The 18,893-nt window shown below is 45.8% G+C and overlaps 1 protein-coding gene and 1 long non-coding RNA gene across 2 annotated transcripts; one reads left to right on the top strand and one right to left on the bottom strand.

The window, feature by feature from the left end:
* Positions 1-4,021: 4,021 nt before the first annotated feature.
* On the bottom strand, positions 4,022-10,278 carry LOC309525444. Its single transcript, XR_014216289.1, has 2 exons — positions 9,757-10,278; positions 4,022-4,582 (listed from the first exon to the last, which is right to left on the bottom strand). It is a non-coding gene; the product is annotated as an uncharacterized lncRNA (long non-coding RNA).
* Positions 10,279-10,624: 346 nt separating this feature from the next.
* On the top strand, positions 10,625-18,277 carry BHLHE40 (basic helix-loop-helix family member e40). The gene is made up of 5 exons (XM_082213742.1): positions 10,625-11,121; positions 11,439-11,508; positions 12,076-12,183; positions 13,197-13,320; positions 14,974-18,277. The coding sequence occupies exons 1-5, from the start codon at positions 11,033-11,035 to the stop codon at positions 15,825-15,827; spliced, it is 1,245 nt and encodes a 414-aa protein (XP_082069868.1). The 5' UTR covers positions 10,625-11,032; the 3' UTR covers positions 15,828-18,277.
* Positions 18,278-18,893: the final 616 nt, after the last annotated feature.

The following is an 18,893-nucleotide window of genomic DNA, read 5'->3' as shown; positions in this document are numbered from 1 at the left end:
AATAGAAATAAATGGTGGGCAGAATCGCAATGCAGTCGGCGAGGTTACGGACATGAGAAAATGTTACACACCAGCTCCAAGACTTGGGAAACAAGAAGACTATATGTAGAAACATATTCTGGCCCCATATATAGTTTTCAGGAGATCTCACACTGCCTCAACTAGGGATGGAAGAATCTGTCAATTTCAGCTCTTTCATTTTAATGCATATTTCCCCTTAATATATGCTTTTTTGTAAACATTGGTTGGTTGGAGAACTGCATTGCAGAATTTCAATAAACCCAGATTTCAAAGGATGGCTGTGTTTTGGCTGCCTTATTATTTCAAAAAGTGTGAATCTTCAAATGCTGACTGAATTGGATTTGTCCCTCATCCCTAGTTAGGACTTAACAACAAGGAAATTATTGTGGATGGAATCCATAGCCCATTTGTTTTTGTTTTTTCCAATGACATGCAGCTTCAGCTTATGCATGCTTACTCAGAAGTAGGCACCACTGTGTACAGCATGGTCTACTCCCAGCGAAGTGCACTTGGCTCTCTTTCTTGTGCTACAATCCTATGTCCAGTTAGCCAGGAGCTAGCTCCACCCAACACAACATAATTTTATTTTTTTGATAAAGATGCCATCATGGGAGTGGGCTACAAACCACTCCAACAGAGGTAAGGCTCCAACCCTCAACATCTTTTCATCTATAGGACTTATCAGCACATTTAAAAGTTTAGGATCAATGTGCCAGACATGTCTGTGCACGGTGACTTAGCTGGATAGATTTGCCCAGCTTCCACTGGCACTTGCTAGCACAGCCAGGAATCTGAGAGGTGCGTTTCCAAGCATCAGATAACATGAATTCAGCAGGCCTGTCACTTAGAAGCATTTAGGACTGCCAACTCCCATACCGACCCCTGCTAGTCCAAAGATCAAACTAGGGAGTTGCAAGCAGATGGCACACTCCAAAAGAATGACAGTTGTGTAAAAGGGGGGAGGGGACGACCCTCGGTGCCCTTATTGGATGTGGCATCTCTTCCTTTGCAGTATAAATCACTCTTGAGATATGTACTCTGCTCTCTGGACTGTCAGCACATGTTCTTTCCACTGGATCAGAGTAGCTCTCATTGTCACCCTTCTCTACACATTTCAGTCCTGCCTTGCCCATCAAGCATGGCGGCTTCTTCCAAAGATATCCCTCCCTCTCAATGCTTTCTCCATTGCATCAGCACATCCTTCACTTTGCTGTGACCTGGACCTTTATAGCACCACAGGGGAAGCGAGGGGAATAACATGCACCTCTTCAGATGCTTCACACACCTGAAACTTGATATATAAAGAGGTGCGGCTGGAAGCATTGGTTTACAGCATCTCTGGCAGCTAAGCTGCGTGAAGCAGGTCACTGGAGGCTGTGGACCAGGGTTGCTGGCTTTCTGTGTGTGAATTCATTTCACATGTGAAGAAACACAGCCGCACGCTTGAAAGGCTGCACCTTCACGATTAAAGGCTTCCTCCAACCATCTCGTCTGTGGGTTTTTCTTTTCTAAACCTGTTCAGCACCGCAGGTGTGTTGAAGTCATCGTCACTTGCATCGTGTCCAGTGAACGGGAAGCAGAAATGGATTTCCCGCACCTGCTGATCACCTGTTACAGGTAGGCAGGCCAAATGCTAAAGAGGATCAAGCTGCTGCACTTTTAATAGTAGTAGTGCTCCAGAGGAAATCTCAGCTGGAGTAGCTTGCAGGACCAGCTGCACCTGCTGAAATGCCCTCCTCTGCACAACTGTCAAGGATACAGGAGGCCTCTCCTCTTGCTCTCTTACAAACAACTGCTTCCAGAGGCTTGACTTACCCATTTCCCATGCATGTTGTCCATGTCCCTTGTATATTCCGTGCTGCTGCCTTTAGCTCCTTGTTTTTAGGAGGCTACAGGGCAAAATAATTGGGCTAAACCTGAAAATGTAAAGAAAAAGAGGGTACTTTTCATCATATGTGGTGGCCATGTAAGAGGATAAAAGACTTCTGGGAAATGATATATAATGAAATGGAAAAAAATGTTGAAAATAACTTTTCCTAAGAAACCAGAAGCTTTTCTTGTAGGTTTTATAGGACCAGAGATCCCGAAGGACCAGACGAAACTATTTATGTACGTGACCACGGCTGCATGGACTCTCTTAGCCCAGAAATGGAAAGGTGGTACAATTCTGACCAAAGAAGAGCGGCAGACAAAATTGATGAACTATGCCAAGATGGCAGAACTTACAGGAAGATTTAGAAACCAGGAAGAGGAGGTCTTTAATAAAGAATGGGGAAAGTTTATAATTTATTTGAAAAGCTATTGTAAACAATTACATACATTGGTAGGATTGACAGAAAACTTGTAGTAAAAAATTGAACATGAATTGTCAAAGGATTTATAAAAATAGAGTTATGATAGAGATGCAGAGGGGGAAATCATTACATTAAGAGGGAAGTCAGAAGGGATTTTATGTTTATGTATTCAATTCATTTGTTTATGTAAAATAGAAAATGCAAAAATAAAATTTATATTAAAAAAATGAAAATATGCACTGTTTGTGGATTTAATTAAGCTCACACCCACTTACCTTTCTCCCCTCAGTTAGGTACATAGGAAGCTGTCTTATAGAAAGCAAGATCACTGGTCCATCTAACTCAGTATTGTCTATTCTGACAGTCAGAATCTTTCCAAGCCCTACCTCAAATTGCCAGAGATTGAACCTGGCAACTTATGCAATACAAAGCAGATGTTTTGCCAACTGAGCTATGACCCTTCCCCCAAATTCAAGCACCTAGCAGCATGTTGGTCTAGATCAACCACGTCAGATAAATAATAATAATCCTGTTCCTCTTGCTTTCATTGAATCGCAATGTTTGTTCCTGCTTCCTTTGTGGAATTTTTATTGCTGCTTAGTTTTATTGATATTGGGCCAGATTCAACAAAGGGCTCCCGCTAGCAGCAGTTTACGCAAGGACTTCCACTGGCACAATGGGGCTTTCCTCCTCTCCCCCTGCATCTCATAGACCCACCTCAAATTGGCTGGGGGGTGGGGTTGGGGGGACCCCCAGAACAGCACTCAGGGGGAGGAGAGAGGCAATTGTTCCATCAAGTAAATTGCTTGCACTGACAATATTCCCCCATTGTTTACTTGAAACCAACTTAATGATGCTTTCTGCTTTTTAATACTTAGTTCTAGGTCTGTTTTAGGTTGGTAAAAGGTAAGGTAAAGAGACCCCTGACCATTAGGTCCAGTCATGGCTGACTATGGGGTTGCACTGCTCATCTCGCTTTACTGGCCGAGGGAGCCGGCGTACAGCTTCCGGGTCATGTGGCCAGCATGACTGTCGCTTCTGGCGAACCAGAGCAGTGCACAGAAACACCGTTTACCTTACCGCCAGAGTGCTAACTATTTATCTACTTGCACTTTGACATGCTTCCAAACTGCTAGGTTGGCAGGAGCAGGGACCGAGCAATGGGAGCTCACCCCGTTGCGGGGATTTGAACCGCCAACCTTCTGATCGGCAAGTCCTAGGCTCTGTGGTTTAACCCACAGCGCCACCCACATCCCTTTTTTAGGTTGGTAGCTCAGGTAATTCTTTTTAGGATGTTTAGGACTTCTTTTTAAGTATAGGAAGCTCCCTGGGATTATTCTTTGAGACTGAAAATAGAGCAGAAACGTTCTAAATAAATGAATGAAAATAATATCCAACAATCTCGCAAAGAGGGTAAGCCATATGTAGGAAGTAACCATGTTCACAACCTTAGCAAGGCTGCATTCTATATGATTTATTTTTCCAATGTGATTTGTGGGTGCAGACATGACCAGAGTACCATGCAATGAAATTAATAGACAAACCCTTGACTCTGTCTTTTAGATTTTTGTAAAACCCACTGCCACCTTACAAATGTATTGGACTTGCCTGTTCTGGGGAAGGAACATTGCTTTGACCTGTCTGAAGTCAGTAGAGGAATTGCCTTTGGTCCAAGTTTCACACAAGAAGATGGAAAGACATCTATACCAGGTCAAACAACTTGTCCGTTTAATACAGCACTGTCTAGTCCGACTGCAACAGCCCCATAAGCAGCATAATGTCTTGACAGAGGAAGTACCCTACAACCAATTGGATTGAAGAATCTTTCTCGTCAAGTAAGTTGGTCTCAAAAAACTTCTGAGAGCCTTCCCTTTCGTTCTGAGAAAGGGTACTTGTCCAGTTTTGAGGGGCATAGCTTGCAGGCAATGAACATTGTTTTTATTGACTGTTCTTAATGGTATATTTGTGCATGATTTTGTATTGCTTTTAATATGCCTTGTTAATGAGGCTTTTACTTAAAAGCAAGTTATAAAACTAATAATAATAATAATAATAATAATAATAATAATAATAATAATAATAAAAGATAATGACACTGGTGGAAAATTTGAGAAACCAGGCTGCTGAGGTATTTGCTCACTCTCATCCTATGGCCATCAGCATCCACTCTGCTTTCTGATGTATTCCGTGACATATTGTTGCCCTTTCCTCATGCCCCGATTGCCACAAGTCCTTCCATCCAGAGTTTCAATCTTTATTCCCCAGTCCTTGACCGACAAAAATGAAAAGAGAAAGGGGGGGGGATTCTGTAAAACATGCCCACTCAAGATTTTGCAACCACATTAAAGCATGTTATGCAAACATCCCTAATTTGCATATATAAAAACACACTGGGGTTTTGCAACTGCACTATGAGGAATTTTTGTGTAGAGTCCTGACCTCCTCCAACTTTTTGTCTGTGCTTGCCAAGTAAAAGCCTGTATCTTTCAGAACTGAGTAGCAGCTGCATGGTGGTTCATGTAGGGCACTGAGATAGACATCAACATGCGCTTAAGACAGACAACTTCTGTCGCTCACACAGTGTATCTATATGGATGCCAAACCTGTTAATTACAGCTCTCTTGGTCCTACAGTTGATGCGTATCCGTAAAAGACAACCCACCTACCCACATGTTCACAAATGTGATCACATCTTCCAGCCATTCCTGCTGCATGCTAACATGCTCCCTACCAGCTGCACATTTGGCATGAGTGCGAAGGGGCTGTACATGTGTGCACATGCCTAAATGTAGGGGTATGAAACTCTGAGCCTGGAAAAACACAGAGATCTGAAACAGAAAGTGGGAAAGAAAATCATTCTCCTCATTCTCTCTTCCAGCTCTATGTACTTTCCAGGTACATGATGAAGGGGCCAGAGAGCCGGGGCGAGGCTGTCTCCGATGCTTCTTAGGCAGCAGTGTCATTACACCCATTGGTGACCCTGGGGTAATACTTCAGTTGTATTTTTCACATTTTGAGATTAATCCTCTCTTGCCATCCTCCCTGAATATCTCTCGGCCCATTTCTAGCATGGCATTTGCTGACCTTTGGCTGCAGCAGGTTGATTCCGTTAAGGAGTCACGAAAACCTTTGACAAATCATCTGTGCTGAATTTCTATTATCTTATCTAGCAAATGTACCTTCCATCTACTGACCAGATGTCACCTTGTTAAACACACTTTTAAAAAACACCCCAGCCTCTGAAAGGCAAAATGATTTCCTCGTTGAAATTATACCCATTTGCAAGGTGTGGCTATACTTAACTTCCTTTTCTAAGAGCTATTAGATCCTCAGAGGAAACTGGCAGAAGAAACTCTGCTTCTACCTGAACTCTGCGGCTGTTTTTTGTTTCCATAGACCCCCCCCCCATATAATTCAGGCTTGCTGGCTCTCCCACTTTGAACATCATTCTCCTGATTTTTAAGCTGGTCTGCCTCCTGACAGCTTTGTAGTCTGCTTGGCCTTGATTCTGTTTCTCCTAATGACTTGCTGCAAAATAGTTATTGTGTTAAGCATTTGTTTCTTAAGCAATGTGACAGGCAATCCCATCAATGTGAGCTTGCCACAGTATCAAAACAAATTGCATCGCAAGCTCCTCTGCATGCTAAAATAAGACATGTAAATGATCAACTGCTAGATCAAAGCACAGTTCCTTGCCTGACCTCAGCTCCTATGCAGGTTACTTAATGAAGGCAAATTTTGCTGCAAGTGCAAAACGTAACCGTGTTTACCTTTCACCAACATGATTAACCTTTACCAGCATGCTAAGGCAAACGTATCTAACTACAGCTATTTTTGATCCTCTCTGTTGAGTGTTTCAGAGGTGGACCCAAGACTCAAGCGGCACAAGCTGAGCTGAACACAAGAAATCTGGAAGCTGCGCTGCCAACCGACTACAGTGGTACCTCGGGTTAAGTACTTAATTCGTTCTGGAGGTCCGTTCTTAACCTGAAACTGTTCTTAACCACTTAGCTAATGGGGCCTCCCGCTGCCGCTGTGCTGCCGGAGCACGATTTCTGTTCTCATCCTGAAGCAAAGTTCTTAACCTGAAGCACTATTTCTGGGTTAGCGGAGTCTGTAACCTGAAGCGTATGTAACCTGAAGCGTATGTAACCCGAGGTACCACTGTATATGCACAAGAAATTGCTTCATTCTTAGGTCTTAGATTTTTTCCCCCCTTGTTGCTATTTGTGGTTTCAATCCTATTTTATTGTAACCTGCCCTGGGTTCGCTTTTGAGGTGAAGGACAGGCAGGCACACACATACACTCCCTACGCATTTCCCTGGCTTTTCTTCCCCTGCCCCGAATGCCGCATGAACTCAGTCAACCACTGACGTGGCATCCCCACTGCACGGCCAGAACACATTCCTTCCCCGTGCTGTGGTTTAGTCACACCAGTAGCATCTCCTTCACTCTCATCGCTAACCCCTCCTTCACCCCATTGACTTCAATGGAAACAAAAGTCCCTTGGCAGGATGCTGCAACCTCTGGGAGTTTCCATTGAAGTCAATGGGGTGAAGGAGGGGTTAGTCTGCAGGGTATGTGTAGCAGTGGACTTCCCTCGTGCATCTGGCGAATACCGGCTAAAGGCAAAGAGTTGCAAAGGGACAGAGGGAAAGACTGTGGTGGCCTGATCTGGCAAAGTTTCACATGGGAATATCCCTTCTGTCAGATCAGACGGCTTGTCATTTAACCTGGTAGTGTATACTCAAGACTGGCAGTGGTTCTCCAGGGTCTCAGCTGAAGGTCTTTCCCATTATCCTCTACTACAGAGCTGAGGGCCCTTGGGCCCTTCAGGCCTCTCTGTCTGCCCTCAGTGCTCTCCCCAGGCTGCACCCGTGTCGCGCCAGGTGTTTTTGCCTTGATGAAATGAACTCTGCCTCTTGTTTGTCTGAGCAGAACATAGAGAGAAACGTGTGAGTCTCTGTGGAAAGTAACTTACTGTATAAAGGTAACATTTACATGCATTGCTCAGTCCACTTTTGCTGCTGGCCATTGTCATGTGGCCCTCAGCAGGTTACTCAGAAAGGAATTTGGCCCTCGGGATGGAAGGTTTCTCCACCCCTGTGTTACACGTTATGAAACCCTCAGCTACTAGATTAAAGCTAAATGCAAACTTTTTATTCTTATTACAGGAGTCAAACAAACTAAGAACAGATGTAGCGTGGCCCGCCTCTGTTCCTGCTGGAGAGCTGCCATAATCTCAGCTTCGGGGAGCCAGCCTCATTCAGTGAGAGGCAAAGGTTTCTGCTGCAGCAGACCCAGGGTCCTCCTGCCTCAGGCGTCTGCTTGGCTTGCTGCTTGTGGGAATGTTTGAGACAAAGCATGCCAAGGGAGAAGGATTCCTCCTGCTGCAGTTTACAGGTGCCCTTGCCTCCACCCAGGGTTACTCCCTCCAGTATGAGTAAGTTAAACGTGCATCAAAGTCAGGTGCAGCCAGCTTGATCTGCCTTCAGTGCAGCTGCCTGCACACCAGACCTTTAAAGCGTCTGACTTCCGCTGAAAAATCCTGGGACCTGGCGTTTACCCTGACACACAGAGGGAACGCTGCAGTGCCCAGCACCCCTAACAAACTACAGTTCCCAAGATTCTTGGGGAAGGGAGTTATGCACTTTAAATGTATGTGTGTATCTTGCATCTTTGAACCTACATCGTCAAACTGGTAATAAATGGCTACTTCTCTCTCTCTCCCTCTCCCTCTCCCTCTCCCTCTCTCTCACACACACACAAATTTGTGCAAGCAGCCCAGTGAGACAGGTATTTATTTATTATTTATTAAATTTGTACACTGCCCTTCATCTGCAGGTTCCGGGGCGGTTCACAACATAAAAACAAAATGGGGGGGGGCATGAGCCCTGCCACTGCTATCCCACGGCATCTGCTGCCTGGGGCAACTGACTCACTTTGGCTAATGGCAGGGCCGGCCAGCCCCACCCACAGCTCCTACCAGTTTCAGCTTGCCTGTGGGGACTCAGAAGCAGGGTGACTCAGACTGGGTCTGCAGTAAGGAGAGGGCAGTTAACTTGTTTGTGCCCACCACATTCTAAGAAACAAGAGCCACACACTTAACCTAACAAGGACTTTGGCCCTCAAACTTCTTCATTCTCACGGCAAGCCTGAGAGGTAAATCATTACGAGCTTTATTTTCCTCTTTAAAGGGGAAATTGCGAGATGAAGCAATGCAGCTCAGCTTCTATGTATGTTGACTCAGAAGTAAGTTCCACGAAGTTAAGGGGGACTTTTTCAACAGCAAAGGTGTACGGGGTTATGGATTTATTTCATCTGACCTGATAGCGGCCCTAAGTGACCAGTCAGGGTCCCAGCTATACTGTCCCTTGAAGCATTCATTTCATTTAATGGCATCTATAACAGTAAGCTTGTGGAGGGTTTGGTTTGGGGGATTCTCAGGTCAATTCTGTACTGAACAATACTTGCTCTCAGGCAATAGACACTAGACAAGCAGAAGGAAGGACTTCACTTTCTGGAGCCATCTGCACCACCATCTTAATATAAGCTCCTTTGGGATTATCAATAATGTAGCTGAATTTTCCTAAACCGAATTCAGCCCTTATGTTTCTTAAAGGTGGGACTCCTCAGGGAGAAGGGCCTTTCCACAGCAGCACTATCTGCACGTTTCTTGAAGGCTTGAAAAAATTTACCAGGAACAAATGGATGTTTGTCTTAAATTTTGCACCTAAAGCACACTGTAGGACCTCTCAATACATTGTTGCTTCTGCCTTTCTTCAAATAGCCCATCAAGAAAAAGTACAAGCTAGTCCTCTATCAACTCTGCATTTATACAGTGATACCTCGGGTTACATACGCTTCAGGTTACAGACTCCGCTAACCCAGAAATAGTACCTCGGGTTAATAACTTTGCTTCAGGATGAGAACAGAAATTGTGCTGCGGCGGCACGGCAGCAGCGGGAGGCCCCATTAGCTAAAGTAGTGCTTCAGGTTAAGAACAGTTTCAGGTTAAGAACGGACCTCCGGAACGAATTAAGTTCTTAACCAGAGGTACCACTGTACTGGGCAAAGTGGTAGAGGCACATGTCAAAAAATGGTATCTCAAATGAGAGGGGACTTTGCTGTTGCTCATTGCTATAAATGCTATTAAACAGAATTAGTCATTCAACGGGAGGTGCAAGCAGCTCGCCATTTGGCCACTTAGTACCAAATTAGATGGGATGAAGGAGATCCATAAGAGGCTTTCTTATCTCTTTACTGTAAAAAAAAGCAGCCATAGGGTGCACAAATTCAGGCCCGGCCTGTGCTGCTTGGTTACAATGATTTAGCCCTTCCCTTTTATGCTATTTAACCTGATGGAAATAACACACCCCACCCCCTGCTGCAACTACAATTCGCTCTGTTAGGGAAAATATTTAGTGTATCTTTAAGTACCTGTAACCTGGGCGGATCAGAGACTTTGTGTTCCTGAAGATCACACCGGCTCAAGAGAAAACCTCATTATTAAGATTTGAGTCACGGCACAACCCTGGAAAATGTTCCTAATGCCAAGACTCAATCCTGGGATCTATATGAAGCAACGTCAAACATGGGCAGAGCCCAGCCTGCCCACCAGTGGCACAACACACACACACACACACACACACACACATTTGGGGTCAATGGGGAAAGCATAGCTGCCAAGCAGATGTGAGCCTTGGACCTTTCTTAGAACTAAAACGTATACATTTTCTCTATCTGAACCAGGGCCCATTGCACTGCACAGCCCGGCTGTTCCTTACTTTGTGTAAGTTCCACCTTGCAAATGGAGCAAATGCAGGAAAGAGCAGGGCTGGGCTTCCCAACCCGCGCCAGGACTCTCCAGGGCGCAGCCCTAAGATAGGCTTTTCGTACCGGGGGCTTGGGCTCAGGTTCCGATCAAGGACGTCTTTGAGCATGTGCGAAGTGCCTTGCGGATCGGCGCTCAGCCACCCCACTAGGGGACATCTGATCCCTTGCACCTCTCCTCCCCCGCCACCTCCTCCTCGCCCCATCATGTGCGGGGATAGCCTGGCTTCCCTCACCCGCCTCCTCCTCCTCTCCGAGCGCGCGCGCGCACCCAAGCCGCCAGCAGGAGAGGAGCCAGGCCGGGGTGGAGAGAGAGAGAGAGAGAGAGAGAGGGATCACCCTATCACGTTTTGTCGGCGGCCTGCCTGTGTGGCCGGGAGCGGCGAGGGCGGGGGCCCGGGGAGAGGCTGAAGCGTTGTCCAACACGTGAGGCTCATGTGATGGAGGGGAAGGCAGGTCTGTCCCTCCCTCCGGTAGCAGCCAGACGTGCCCGGAGTCACAGGGTAGAACACGTAGCTCCAGTCCACCCACTCGCTCCCATTTAACCCAGCCTGCAGCCTTCCAATTACTCCTCAGCTCGCCAGCTCCCGCGCGACCCGGTGCAGACGCCCAGCGCTGCCAAGTAGAAGGAGGACATGAGCAACTAAGAGCAGCAGCAGCCGCCGACGCCGCTAGCTGATCTCCTGCGCTCTTCCGGCGCCGCTTCTTTTGTGGGTGCCAGGCGCGCACCGTTGGCCGGAGGTGGCGCGTCCCGGCTCAGCCACTGGATTCGCGCTGACACGAAGCAGTGCGCCTGCCAGCCAGCTAACTAGCTTGCCAGCCTCCACCTTACTTCCAGGAGAGAACTTGGGTTGTAGGGGGAAAAGAAATCAAACCGGTTTAAATGGAAAGGATCCCCAGCGCTCAGCCTCCTCCTCCACCACCACCTTGCCTGGGCAAGCTGGCAGCTCTGGAGGGCAGCAAAATGTCAGGGTAAGTGCCGCTACGGAAGGATATCCCGGGCAGATTTGTTGATAAATGTTTCAAGGCTGCCATCTCAAACGCGCCGACCCGGGATTTTAAGTCCCATGGAAGCCAACGCGGTTTGCTGGCGAGCAGATGTGCCGGGGCTTGCGCTGCGATTCGCTTTCCAAGCCCATCCGGCCGGTCTGGGTCCGCATTAGCAACCTCCGAATTCCGCCCCACATGGGCACCTACGGGCTTCAGTGGGTTCTGGGGCTACGTGTGGAGGGGGAGATGGCTGTCCCCTTGATTATGAGTGATATAACGTTTTTTTTTGTCCTCTGCAGGTTGGATTTCGCTCATATTTATCAAGTTTACAAGCCCAGAAGAGGGTTAAAAAGGGGTGACGACAGCAAGGTAAATACAAGCAATTTTCTTTCCTTTTCCTTTTTTGTTTGTTGGCATCGTTGGTTTTTGCCCACTTTTGAGATGCTTTAATGCACAGTTTGGGTTCGAATATAAGGAAGTTGTCCTGTGAAATATATATGAAGGAGCTTGGTGGGTTTCTTTTACAAAAAAAACAACCACAGCCCAGTGTGCACAAACGTGTTTTGTTTTGTTTTTTGGAAGAAATATACTTTTGAAAGGTGGGACGACACTGTTAAGATTTTCTTTTAAGGAAAAACAGTTTTAGTAGATAAGATTTACTTCCTTGTCATAACCTAAAATAACCCATTAGTTGTAGCTGTATATAATACTTTTCTGGGCATCATCAAAATGCATAAATTTTCTGATATATACTCTGTGGTACTTGGAGGATTTTGCTTCTGCCTTAAGGAAATGTTTCTTCTTCCTCCCCACTCCCCTTTATGGCTGCGCAGCTTTATGTTTTAGAGCCCCTGAGAAAAGGTTGTCTCCATAGTGCTTAAGAATCACTTTTCATTCGGAGTGATGCAATTGTTTTTCTCCCCTTTTGACTTCCAGGAGACCTATAAGCTGCCCCACAGACTGATAGAGAAGAAAAGACGTGATAGGATTAATGAATGCATTGCCCAGCTGAAAGATCTCTTACCAGAACATCTCAAACTTACAGTAAGTGAAAATCTGGCCACTGCCCAAAATCATCTTCCTTTTGGGGAGCATGTTGGGTTTCATGGATCTTTGTGCAGGTAAAAGTGCCACCTAGAGGTTTTCTGGAGTGCTGCAGATTTAACTGGAGAGGGTTGCATTTCAGGGCTTGGATTGCCACTTCTAGTCTCCTGGTTTTGTTTCCAATGAGATCAGTTTCTCAGGAACTTGCATGCATGGACTGGACCAGATGACACATTGAAATAAACAGGGATTAGATAAAAGTTTTTTTTCCCTGGACCTTACCGGATAGCTTTTAATGTGGATTTGCTAGTGACTCCTTTCCATATTGTTATGTTTTTGCTTTGGATCCCATGGTTTCAGATAGTTGAATTCCTTTTAGGCTAGCCTTCCCCAACCTGGTGCCCATCGAGAAGCTTTTGAGCTCCATCTCCCATCACCCCTGACCATTGGTCATACTGGCTGGGGCTCATGAGAGTTGGAATCCAGCAACATTTGGAGGGCACCGGTTTGGGGAAGGCTGGTTGAGACCACAGCTCCAAGCAACCCGTTCTGTGGTATTAAGGACTGCAATGTTATTTTTTTTTAAAGTGACAGGCAGATTGTCTAAATTATTATTCAGGGTTGTTTGGGAAACCAGTGTTGCCTGCTTCAACTATTTGCTTTGCCCTATTTAGTCACAGCAAAAGAAAAACCTTATGTTGGAATTCCTCGTTTTACAACTGAGGTGCCAGCAGGGCAGATACATAAAACCTGTTTATTATGCAGACACAGTTTTTTGGGGGGTGGGGGGACACAAAATGGCCATAGCCTTTTTTAAAGATAATAATTTTTAGCTTATATAATACATAGCTGTCAGTCCGAATAAAAATGAGTGTCACATCATACTTAGACCCATTCACATCCTTATCAAGCTCCCCACCCTAAACTGCCCAATCAGTTATCAGTCTTGTGTTTAGGCTCCTTTTCCCCCCTTTCCAGCCATCCTCTAATGAACCATTTTTCTCCCTTCCTAGACATTAGGACACTTGGAAAAGGCGGTGGTTCTTGAACTTACCTTGAAGCACGTGAAAGCACTAACCAGTCTCATTGAACAGCAGCAGCAGCAGATCATTGCCCTCCAAAAAGGTCTACATGCTGGTGAGTACTCTGTGACTGTGCTGTTGTTACCCTGACCAGGAAAGCTCCTGGAGATTGTGATGACTCTATTCCTCACACTTTTTATACTCTTGCTAATGTCTTCCAAATCCTCTTCAGCTAATCGTGCACGCATCAGAGCAGTCCTGTGGATTTCAGTGGAACTGCTCCAGGGGAAGAGAGCTCTAATTCTTCCTTGTGCTATCGAAAGTATATAAAACTTGTCCCTATCCTTTGCCCTTTTCATTCAAAACTAGCTCTTTATTTGAAATTCGATCAGGTTGTTGTTGTTTTAAAAAGTTCCGTTGCCAACTGCTGTATCACCTTCGTGTCAGGAGGTGGATTTCTGGCAGGGTCAGTTTTTCCCAACATGGTGTTCCAGCAACCTAGAAGCCTGGAATAGCTTCTGCACCTCTGTGTGATCCCTCCCCCACTTCATTCAGAGCCCTCTTCTCCTGCATAGTCATTCTGTGCCTTCTGCTGCCCTTTAACTTCCCCCTATCCAAGTCTTTGCTTCTTCTCCGATAAGCCCTATCTTCTCCTCCTTTACACTTTCTGCCCCATTTCTATATAGCTTAAAACAGGCATAGGCACACTCTGCCCTCCAGATGTTTTGGGACTACAACTCCCATCATCCCTAGCTAACAGGACCAGTGGTCAGGGATGATGGGAATTGTAGTCCCAAAACATCTGGAGGACTGAGTTTGCCTATGCCTGGCTTACATTGTAAAAGCCACACCTCCCTCTGCAAAGTCACAAGGTAGCCCTCTATGGTTGTTGCATCCAGAGTTGCTTACCATGCAAATTACCACTGATATGTGGACAGTTTTTATGCCAGGGATGTGTTGCCTGCGGCCTTCCAGATGTTGGAGGATTTCAGCTTCCGTCATTCCTGGCCACGGTGATAAAACCCCAAACAAGGTTTGGGTGATAAGACCCCAAACAAGGTCTTGTAGGGCCACAGGCTCCGAATCTTGGCTCTGTGCCGTTGTGAGCTGCCACCAGGAATGGCCAAGCAAGGACCAAACATGTCACTGTGTGTTGGGGGCAGGTCTATGCAGCAAACTGCTCTTGACATTGCAGCTGTAGTGCAGAACGCTACAAGGGGCGAGTGTCATGCGTCTTACTATATCAACTTGTTTGCAGTTAAGTTGACCTGCCCTTGCTGAAGTCTGTAGTGGCTTGGGCACTTCAGGGGCTGTAACATACACTGAAGCTGACCGAAACCTCAAGTGGTTTATTTTCATTCCACGGTTCACCCAACACACTGGAGTCTTGCATGATAAGAACTAGTTTGCTTCCTGTTATGTTTGTTTGCTGTGCTTCAAAGGCTTCTGTTAGACCAACAGAGACATTCCAACGCAGTGGAAGTCTTCCTATCTACTTGAGAGAAGCCTGAATTTCACCCTTGCAGGTTCAAACAGCTACTCAGCTGAAATAAGGTGTCTTTCTCCAGTACTGATCCCAAAATAGGTGGCTTTACAAAGTCTCAGGTTACTACCCTTTCCATGCTGGCCAGAGGGAGTTAGCGGTGCTGAACAGAAGTGTAAACATGCATGAACTTGTGCTGTATGGTTATAATAATGACTGGCTTAACTTTTCTGATATATTCATATTTTTTTTAAATCTTTTCCCCTTCTGCTGGTGTTTCCTCAGATGAGCTGCCCCCAAGGAGCCTTGACTCCAGCCAGGAGGTGTTTCGGTCCGGTTTCCAACTGTGTGCCAAAGAAGTGCTGCAGTACGTGGCCAAACACGAGAACAGCAAGGAGCTGAAATCCTCCCAGCTCATCGGCCACCTGCACAGAATGGCCTCCGAGGTTCTTCAGGGTGGAGCCAGCAGAAAGCCTGGCGATGCTGCCCCTAAACTTACGGAACTGAAGGAGAAGTCTGGCGCTCTGACCAAAGCTGCCGAGGCTCATGGGAAAAACTGTGTGCCTGTGATTCAGAGGACTTTTGCCCACTCCAGCGGAGAGCAGAGTGGCAGCGACACAGACACAGACAGTGGATATGGGGGAGAGCTGGAGAAAAGCGACTCCAAATCCGACCAGCAATATTTTAAAAAGGACGCTGAGCTCAAGTATGCTGTCCAGGAGAGAATCAGCTCTATCAAACAAGAGACTGAGGACCCGCCAGCCAAAAGAACCAGGATGGAAATGTTGGAGGATGAAGATCATTTTAGCAGCGATGTGCTCAGCTCTCCAAGCAGTTTCTTGGGCCCTCACCAGCCTCCTCTGTGCCTGCCTTTCTATTTGATTCCACCCTCAGCGACAGCCTACCTGCCTATGCTGGAGAAGTGCTGGTACCCGGCCTCTATGCCTCTCTTGTATCCAGGCCTCCCAGCCTCCACTGCAGCACTTTCGGGGTTAATGAACCCAGATAAGATTTCTTCTCCTTTACTAATGCCTCAGCAACTCCCTTCTCCAGGACCATCCCACTCCCCCATGGACTCTACTGCTCTGCTTCAAGCTTTGAAGCAGATGTCTCCTTTGAATTTGGAAACCAAAGACTAAACTTGGAGTGACTTTTCCTTGAGATTCCCCCCCCCCTTTTGCTGGATGAGTTTGTGATTATTTCAGGGTTCCCGGCTCTCTCTCTCTCACACCCTAAACTGGCTGAACTGAGAAGCACTGAGGGGAGTGGAGAGATCGTTGATCGTTTATATGTAGAGAAGCTGAGTCGTCCCTTGCTTTGACTGCCCAGAGAATTTAGGAAAGACCTCAGAGATGAACCCAAATTAGTTATGGGAAGGAGAGAGTTCTTGCTGCTTCTCCTCGCCCCTTAAATGTGTTGATGGGTTTTTGTTTGTTTGTTTTCCTTTCTGCCATCTGCAAAGAAAGACCTGAATTGGTTGGCTAGGATTATGTTTCAAAGCTGTGAATGAAACCTAAAAAAATTAGGTGGATTTAGACTCTTGTGAATATTACAAAAAAAGTGGTACTTCTCCTGAGGACTTGGCTAAGTAAAAGAGCTGGATTCAAACAGAGAGGCTTCCCCTCTTCCTGCTGCTGCCAATATTCAAAACCTTTTAACTTAACACTCACAAACACACATTACGTATATAGCAATTCAAGCATTGGGATCAGCCCTGCTTTTAGTAGTCACTGGCTGGCAGAGCACAGTAAGCAATTCAGGGAGATTTTGAGACTGGATTCTCATCAAATTTCTCCTGAATTGCACACGTCATTTTCCTTTTAGATTCTGCCTGGAAATTTTGTCCAGCTTGAGCTTTTCGGATAGGGATGGTGATGAGAGAGAGAACATCCTTGAGGAGTGTTCTATGCCTCCTTGTATCTCACACTAGGCATTGCTTCTCATAACTGCTAGATAGGAATGTCTGGGACTTGTCCACAAGAAGTGGACAGACAAACCATGCTGTGGCACGGTTCAGCTCTGGCAAACAAAAAATAAAACCAGATCAGACTGGTACTTTTACAAGGGAGCTGCCTGCCACTAGCTGTTTTACTATGGATCCTATTCTGTTGCAAGGATGTCAGCAGCGTGATATTCTCTGAAGTCCATTCTCAGTTTGCCCCCCGTCCTTGAAGGCAACAAGATGTGGCTGTTATGTAAGGGAGTTTCATGCCCATAGCAGGGTTTGTAACTTTCTTCTTCCAGGTACCAATGTAAACAGAATATGGAATGTTATAGTTTCTAAGATGAAGGCCTTACTCAGATAGCCCTTGCCGTCTGTGGTAGCAGAACTGGCAATGCTAAGCACTTCCCTGAAACCCATAAGGTTTTTTGTTTCTTCGTCCTGTTCCCCCACCCCCCGAGCAATACCTAATTCACTGGGTGTGGAATATATGGCACTTTTGCACTAAAGCAAGAGGCAGGCTTGTGATCCTGGTCTAGGCTGGGCAGGTACAGGTGGAAAGGATCCAAAAGTGAAAATAACACACCCAACTGAATAAATCTGCCCCCACTAGTTTGTATTAGAGCACATTTTAAATCGAAGAAACAGACAATGATAGTTGGAGGGATTTCCCTCCAGCATTCTGCTGCCTGAAGCTACTCTCTTACGTTGCATCCTCCTAAGGCTGGACCTTGATGGTAGTTTTAAGAACTGCAGGAAGTGGATGAGCAATGCTCTCTGCAAAAGAAAAGCAGGTCTCTTGCCCGGGTGGCAATGTCAGTGTTGGCCATGTGTACTCTTGATGGAGACCACCAGATGTGCTGTTTTGGTGTGTCCTAACCCTAGTTCTACAGCCTCTGCCCCGCTCCCCTGGAAGTGATTGTGTCTGGCATGGCCTGTGAAGTTTGCACAACTGGATTGCCATATTCACTGCTGGAGTTCCGCAGTGGAAGATGTTCCCTCCCCCCCCCCCCCGATGCTTTCCTGTGCTCATAGTTGTGTGCTGCCGCACCAAACCAAATAGTGTGAGAAACCATCATCTAGATGGAGCAGATTCTGCACTGGTGAATACTCCCATTTGATTTCGGCTACTTAAAACAGTAATAATAATCCATGTCATATGGTGGTGCCATCTGAGTAGTTCTGAGACATTCATAGAGCTCTGTGGTCCTACGAATTCTCCTTACACTATTGCACCAACTGCTAGAATGCACTATGCTGAATTGCAGATCGTATTTGACCATTTATTTTATTGTCTGTTTTCAAAAAATGGTTTTTTTTTGTACACAGTTGTTGCCTTTATTTGTAAAATCTGTTATAAATATAAATGTGTACATATAAATATATATTATATGGATATGTAAAAAAAATGTTTCAGAAGTCTATTATTTGTAAAACTACTTGAGTACAAAGAAAGTGGGAAATATGAATGTATTCCTGTTTTTCTTTTTATTGAGGAGAATTATCTATTCATCCTCTAGGGAGAGGTAGAGTGTTTATATTTTTGGAACCTTCCTGAACGTGGGGATATTGTAAATATTTTTATCAGAGTAAATGTTACGTAGTTGTTTTAAAAAAATACTAAATAAAATTCTTTTTCCTGTGGAACATGAGCACTGCTTCTATTTGTGGTTGAGGAATCCTTTGGTTGTCATAATAAAATACTGTACGTGCCATCAACTGTATCCAGGTGTGAATGTTATGCAATAGGGGTGGGGAACCTGCCCCCCCCCCCGGTGCTGTTGGACTACAACTTCCATCATGCTTGGCCATTGGGTACACTGGCAGGGGATGATGGGAGCTGGAGTCCTGGAGGGCCACAGGTTCCTTATTCCTGTTGTACAGAAGCAGGCAACATGATCACGAATCCAAATTAAGGTTGGATTTTGGGTGGAAGTTGACTTAGCACTATCTAGTTCATTGGGACAAGATGAGACAGCAACTGCAAAGATGAGATATTAGGGTCCAAATGGTGGCACACGGGAAATTGGGGTCAGCCCTACCACTGGGCAGAATGAGAGAGCCACTTCAGGCAGCTGATTTGGGGTATCACCAAAGGGCAGCAAATCATTAGTTATTCCAGTTCATTACAATTGTTACATTTCACTGAGTGTGGGATTTTCTGCCTCAGGTGCTAAAAATAACTTGATTTGACTTGAGGGAGGGGGTGCTGTTTGCTTCTCTACTTAAGTCACCAAAATCCCTGACTGAAATTGCTCGTCTT

Source organism: Podarcis vaucheri (assembly GCF_965113315.1).
Source record: "Podarcis vaucheri genome assembly, chromosome: 2".
NCBI classification, from domain to species: domain Eukaryota; kingdom Metazoa; phylum Chordata; class Lepidosauria; order Squamata; family Lacertidae; genus Podarcis; species Podarcis vaucheri.
The sequence above is the reverse complement of the archived record's forward strand: the minus strand, read 5'-3'. Positions and strand labels throughout refer to the sequence as shown.